The sequence below is a fragment of the Chrysochloris asiatica genome, unplaced genomic scaffold (assembly GCF_000296735.1).
Source record: "Chrysochloris asiatica unplaced genomic scaffold, ChrAsi1.0 scaffold00086, whole genome shotgun sequence".
Taxonomy (NCBI): Eukaryota; Metazoa; Chordata; class Mammalia; order Afrosoricida; family Chrysochloridae; genus Chrysochloris; species Chrysochloris asiatica.
In genome coordinates this window covers 3,620,938-3,628,446 of record NW_006408604.1, presented here as the reverse complement: position 1 = coordinate 3,628,446, position 7,509 = coordinate 3,620,938, and the positions used below count along the sequence as shown (strand labels likewise).

General features: G+C 39.0%; 1 protein-coding gene across 1 annotated transcript in view; it reads right to left on the bottom strand.

The window, feature by feature from the left end:
* Positions 1 to 2,685, bottom strand: part of LOC102817280 (kinesin light chain 4-like) — a 106,641-nt gene extending 103,956 nt beyond the window's left edge. The window contains exons 1-2 of the mRNA XM_006866061.1: positions 2,673 to 2,685; positions 5 to 1,066 (exon numbers count right to left, since the gene is read on the bottom strand). Coding sequence (XP_006866123.1) covers positions 5 to 1,066; positions 2,673 to 2,685 — 1,075 coding nt within the window. The remainder of the gene's footprint in view (positions 1 to 4; positions 1,067 to 2,672) is intronic.
* Between the last annotated feature and the right edge of the window lie 4,824 nt (positions 2,686 to 7,509).

The window sequence follows — 7,509 nt, the reverse complement described above, 5'->3', positions numbered from 1 at the left end:
GCACTGAGGCCCCGGGAGCCCTGGAGGTGTGCTGCATTGGGCTGGTTCAGATAGTTTAAGGAGGCTGCCCGCTTCATATTGCTGGAAGACCGAGGTTCATTCCCCTGGAGCTTCCTCACTAAGAGCTCACTGCTTCGACGAAGCACATCCCGGATCTTACCCAGTGAGCCACTTCTCTGCAGGGTCCCACTTCCATCCCCTGACCACTCCACAGCCACAGAAGCATCTTCACCTCCCTCAAATTTCACACTGCCCCCTGGGCCTTCCCGGGAGGTCCTTCCACAATCACCCTCCCCCAGCAGCTCTGCCACCTTGGTCTGGCTTATGGGGTCAGTGCCTTTGTTCATTTCCTCCCGCTCCTCTGCATGCATCCAGATGGGTTTGTGGTTGTCATCCACGGTCCCAAACTCCTGCACATGGGCACGGGTCAGGATCTCGTTGTATAGCGTCTCAGCCTCAGCATATTTACCCTGTTTCAGGTAACAGGAAGCCAGGTTGTTCTTGGTCCGGGCTACATTAGGGTTGTCTGGCCCCAGCTGTCCCTCATATATGGCCAGTGCACGCCGGTAATAGCGCTCCACAGCCTCATACTTGCCCTGGTTCTGGAATAACTGGGCCAGGTTGTTCAGCTGCTTTGCCACATCTGGGTGGTCAGTGCCCAGGACCTTTTCACGAATTTCCAGTGCCCGCTGGCATAGCGGCTCTGCCACCTTGTATTTGCCTCTTTTGCCATAGAGTACAGCAAGATTGTTGAGAGTGGCAGCCACAGCAGGGTGGTCCCGGCCCAGGGTGCTCTCTCGGATGCTAAGGGCGTCATTCAGTAGATGGGCAGCTTCCTTATATTTATTCTGGTCCCGATACACCAAAGCGAGGATATTGAGCATGGTGGCAACATCAGGGTGGCCATGGCCAGATGTGCGCTCTAGGTCCTCTAGTGCTTGCTTGCAGAGTGGCACGGCCACCTCATAGCGACCCTGGGCTACATACTGGATCACCAGGTTGTGCAATGTCCACAACCTTGCTGGGATTTCATATCTGCCTGGCTGAGTGCCCTGACCACGGGACACTAGTCATCCCAGAAATGAACAGAAGATTTCCTCAGAGGCCTCTTCCTCTCCCCCGTCTTTCCTTCCTACCTTCACCCTGTGTTCTGTCTATATTTATTTTTAAAGTTATAGAAACAAGTAATAGAAAGGCAAAATATGTTGAAGTGTACATATTGGAGGCTAGCAGAATATCAAACCATAATCCAACCCACCTACTCTCCTGTTGATTATGACTCAGTGACCCTATAGAATACACTAGAATTATCCCATATGGTTTCCAAAGTTATAAATATCTATAGAAGCAGACTACCACCTCATTTTCTCATGGAGTGGTTGGTGGGTTAAACTGTTGCCCTTAAGTTAGTAGCCAAGTTCTTTAACCATGGTGCCACCCAGGATCCTAAAAGAAAGCTTTCCAGTTTGACCCATGACATTGGCATTACTGGTGGTGGTGGTTATATGCTGTGGAGTCAGTTCCAACTCACAGTGATGCTCTATAGGGTTTCCAAGGCTGTCACAGTGATGCTCTATAGGGTTTCCAAGGCTGTCAGTCTTTATGGGAGCATAATAAAGAGTGAAGATGAAAATATTCTGAACCCATCTCTTTTGCTATTTTCCCTTGTTACCTTACACTAGATAGTTGGATAGGATTATTTTCCACCATTTAATAGCATTAAATGTGACCCAAGATGCTATCACATATAAGGAATCTGCCAAAAAATGCTATTGTTTAACAAGGAAATGTTTAACAGTTTAGTACTTGGGCCATGTAAAATTTATCAGCTAAGGCAATCTAAATGATTTAAGAGTAGGGTTCTGTGAAATTTGGCCTAGTTACACAACTGTTGGTGGCTTTACCCCAACTTAACAGTTTCATATAAATGACAGAGAACACTCTATTGCCAAGACTTTGTAATGAAAATATAAACTGTTTTATAATTACAAATTAAACTATGGATTATGTAGCAAAGAATGGTATTCCAGAACACTTAACTGTGTTCATAAGGAACCTATACATAGACCAAGAGAGAGTTGTTTGAATAGAACAAGGGAAGACTGAAAGTGTTAAAATCAGGACAGGTATGCGTCAGGGTTTATCCTTTTAAACTGTATACTTAACAAATAATCTGAGAAACTGGATTATATGAAGAAGAACATGGAATCAGGTTTGGAGGAATACTTATTAACTAACTGCAATATGCAGATGATATAACCTTGCTTGTTGAAAGTGAAGAGTATTTAGATTCATCTTACTAATGAAAATCAAAGACTACAACATTCCATATGGATTTCAACTTGATATACAGAAAGCAAAAATCCTCACATCTGGACCAATAAATAACATCGTAATGAGCAGAGTCCTGGTGTGGTGCTGGGGGATAAAGCACTAGAGCACAAGGTCAGTTTGAACCACAAGGTCAGTGGCTCAAACTCCCAAGGCTCATATACATGTGAAAGTTGGACAATAATAAGGAAGAACAGAGAAGAATCAGTGCATTTGAATTATGGTGTTGATGAGGAATATTGAAAGAGCCATGGATTTCTAGAAGAACAAACAAATCAGTCTTGGAAGAAATAGAGCCAGAAATACTCCTGAGAAGAGGGGATGTCAAAACTACATCTCACTTTCTTTAGACATGTTGTCAGGAGGGACCAGTTCTTGAAGAGGATTTCATCTATATAAGTTGTTTTATTTATTTAACCTTTTTTCACTTCCTTTCTCTAAAGGAAAAGCTGGCTTTTTCCAAGGACTCTATTCCTTACAACTCCTTCATAAGAAGGTCTTATTTTCTATTAACATACTTTTAGATTCCCTGTGTCTTTCCAGGCCTGTTTTATACTTGGGAAGAGTATAAAATTCACTCCTAAGAATCCCAGAATATCTTGCTTTACTATCCTCGGTCCTTTCTACATGCTAAGGTTCACAGACTTGTGACTCCATAGATGTTATGGGTTACTACCAGTTGCACTTATTTTCATTTTCTACTTCAACTCTAGTTCTCCATGAGAACTTCAAAGTCCTTCTTTTGTGAATGGTTTCAATGAAGTCATTTCTTTCCATGAGTGTTAGAAGTTTTTCCTGGGCCCATAACAACACAAAAAGAGACATTTCCCAGACTTCCTTGCAGTATCTATTCAGAATGTGGGGTGAAATGATGCATACAGTTTATTGTCATTCTTTCCATATATATATATATATATTTAAATGTTTTATTGTGAATTATACATGGGAGAACTTTAGCTTTACATTCATTCCATCGTATATCATCTCACTGCCATGGTTCCAATCTCTTTCCTTATATATTGCAGTACTTCTATGAAGAAAAATTTACTCCATCTGTTATTTCATTAGGGTCCTTGTGTGGTACTGTAGAATAAGCACTGGACTGCTAACCACAAAGTCAGTTGTTCAAATCTTACAGTTAGCAGTCCAGTACTTATCCTACTGTACCACACCAGGATTTATTTAAACTATTAAACCTGGTATGGCACTGTAGGATCAACACTGGACTGCAAACCACAAGGTCAGAAGTTCAAACCCACTAGCTTCTCCTTGGAAACTGTATACTGGGTCACTATGAGTCAGAACCAACTCAACAGCACTTAACAGCAACAACAACCCAACTCACTTTGATAAATTGCTATTTTTTTTCTGAATGCTATTGCTCATAGATTTAATACACAAGATACCTCTGTGATCCAAATATATTATTTTTAACTCACCCATTCATTACTACTGTGATACTCATTAGTAGAGACTAAAATAAAGGAAGGATATCTATAACTGGTTACAGTAGAGAAAGATAACAGAAGCATGACTGCTTCTTATAACTTAAAAACTCTCATTGTTTTGGGATGCTTTTTGGAATAGGGAATCATTGCAGCAATATTAGTTGCTCTAAAAATATCACAGGGCTGTACTATGTCCTATTTAAGGACTATAATATTACAAAGACTAATATAGTAATAAGGGCTAATAGAAGTACAACTGTCCTATTCATTTAAGGACTTACAGATAGAAGAATTGGGTCTTTGTGATTTCTCCCATTAGAGTTGGTATAGTATCACTCCTGGTATTCCCCGCATCCTTCCCTGAAACAAGCCTCTTTCCTACTGGACCATTGCCCTCCAAGTTGTTACATCAGAGCTGGAGACTGATTTTCATCGTCTTCTTTACACTTAAGAAACAGATGAATTAAATGAATTATTGTTTTGACTGCTTTATCTTGGAGTAAAAGTTTAGCAATGCTAAGGATTCAAAGGAGTCTGGTATGGTACTGTAGGATAAGCACTTGACTGCTAACCATGGGTCAGTGGTTCAAACCCACCAGCCATTCCTCAGAAACCATAAGAGGATTACCATGAATCAGAACTGACTCAACAGCACTTAACAGCAAGAATTCAAAACATTGTTGAATCTAGGTCTCTTTGACTTGTATAAAATTAACTATGATGTATGGCCTGTTCTAAACAAAAATGCATCCAGTATATAAGTGTTAGTTAGATATAGTCTTCATGAATTTTACTTCTACTTCTCCCAAGGCAAATTAAGATTAACAGTATTCTATATGAAAGTCCCCATATAAAATGCAGCGTATCCTGGTGTGGTGCTGTAGGATCAGCACTGGACTGTGAACCACAAGGTCAGCCATTCAAACCCAACAGCTGCTCCTCAGAAAGCCTACACAGGAACTGACTCAGCTACACTTACAACAACATCAATATGTTTATTATAATAAATTTGATCGTATACTCTATTATAAGTTTGTAGCTATGAAAAACTTGAAAGCAATGGCTGTGGTTTATTATTTGTGTACTCCTGATACTTTGTACAGTGCCTGCTATGATTTACTAAACAGAAGATTACACTGAATAAATAAATGTACAAACAATAAATCGATGTGTGAATAAATATATTGATTTATTCAAGTCAGTAACTCTCAAAATGAGAATAAGTGACAGTTTCAGAATTTCCATATAGAAGAAACTTCCTGCAGCTTGGTGGAAAGTGTAGCTTCTATAGGACTATATATTATTTTTTAAAAGTCAGTTGTTGGAGTCTGGAGTTAGATGGTAAAGTAAACAGATACAATGAATTGACCTTCTGCAGCAAAGACATGGAAGACCAAGTATAACAGATAAGAATTGATACCTTTGAATTATGATCTTAGTGAAAAATACTAAACAGACTGCCAAAAGGAATCAACAAGTCTGTCTTGGAAGAAGTATAGCCAGAAATCTTCTTAGAAGTGAGGATGTTGAGACTTCATTACATATAATTTGGACAGGTTATAACAGGAGGTACTAGTCTCCAGAGAAGGACATCATGTTTAATAAAGTAGAAGATCAGTGTAAAAGCAGAAGACCCTCAATGAGATGGATGATACAGTGGCTGCAGTGATGGACTCAACATGGCAATCATTATGAGGATGGTGCAGGGCAGCAGTCAGTATTTCTGTTGCTCGTAACATGGTTCTGAGTTAGAACGGATTCAACAGCATCCAGTAATATCCATTTGTAACCTAACATATTCAGAGGTAACAGAGATTACGACATGAACAAATTTGGGGAAAATTACTTTACCTGTTGGTAGTGCAGCGGCTTCGTAAGTACTGGACTGTGAGCTGCAAGGTCAGCAGTTTGAGCTCACTAGCCACTCTGCAGGAGGAAAATGAGGTTTTCTGCTCCCTCAAAGATTTAAAGATTCAGGAACTCTATACAGGGTCGCTATGAGTCAAAACCGACTAGAAGACATTTAAAAACAACTTTGCCTATCATATATAGTTTCCATAGTTTTGCAGAATCTTATTTAAATCAAGGACTGATAACTATACCTTCTCATTTTTGTGGTCATTGCTACCATACTTTATGTACAGTTCTGCCTTAACGGCAAGGTACAAGGAAGCCCTAAATAATGTTTTTGAATGTCAATTATTGTTTTGTGTTTGGTTTTCAAAAAACTAAGAAATACCTTATCTTTTAGATTTTGATTATAAGGAAAATTATAATTAGAAATTCCTTTATATCATATTTAATATTGATCTGGAAGCGATCTTATTTTTATTACATTTTCAATATGAATAAGTATTTCTCATTCTCCTTTATCTCATGATAATGAGATTTTGCAGACCTGGTCTGTAATCCATTTCACGTTTTAATGCTATGAGAGAGGCATGAAAAGCAATGATGGTAAAAACAAAAAGTTTTCACCCTATTTTATAATGATGATTCAAGTTTGAACTAGTGCTGTGCTACAGTGAGTAAACACAGGCATATCTGGATGTCATAAATTAGTAAACATATTTATCTACATGCCTCCCTTTAATTCCTGGTTATAAGTAATTCTGTGAACACAAATTTTGAGACCTGTGTAAGCTGGTTCACTCTTCTAAGCCTCATTTTCCTAATATGTTACACATGGGTTTTGTTGTTGTTAGGCACCATTGAGTCAGTTCCAGCTCCTAGCAATCCCGTGCACAACAGAACAAAAGCCTATCCAGTTGTTTCACAATTTCAGACTGTAAAAGTTGGTAAAATTTCTTCATCTTTGGCATTAGTGATTAGTGCATAAGTTTGAATAATGATGATATTAGCTTTCCTTCCTTGTCAGTATACGAATATTATTCTATCACTGATGATGTTGTACTTCAGGATAAATCTTGAAATTATTCTTTTTAACAATGAATGTGATGCCATTCCTCTTAACTGAGTCATTCCCAGTGTAGAAGACTTTGTGATGATCTGAGTTAAAATGGTCAATACTAGTCCACTGAAGCATACTAATGCCTATGATAATAATCTTTGTGCATTCCATTTCATTTTTGCAGTCCATTTCAAATGTTCCTAGATTCATACTTCTTACCCTTCTATATTTAAAATTTTAATGGGTGTCTGTAACTGTTTCTTATTTTAAATTGTGCTACATCAACAAATGAAGATTCCAGAAGTTTTGCTCCATTCATGCCATTAAGGTTGACACCATTTTGAGGAGACATGTCTTCCCCAATCATATTGTGACTGCCTTCCAACCTGAGGGAATCGTCTTTTGACAGCATATCAGACAATATTCACTGCTGTTCATAAAGTTGTCAGTGGACTATTTTCATTCAGAGGTAGACTGCCAGGTGCAGTTTCCTATTCTGTCCTAGTTTGGAAACTCCACTGAAGCCTGTCCACCTGAGGGATTCTGACTGTGTTTGAAATAATAGTGGCTTAGATTTCAGCATCATAATTAACACTCAAACTGCCACAGTAGAACAAACCGAGAGATGACTGGTAGATATTAAATGTAGATAATATTATTAAGGATCTCATAGGTTATGTTGTTGTTGTTATTGTTACTAGGTGCCATCGAGTTGGTACTGACCCATAGCAACCTTATGCACAGCAGAACGAAACACTGTCCAATCATGGGCCAACCTCACTACTGTTGCCACGCTTGAGTCCATTGATGCTGCCACTT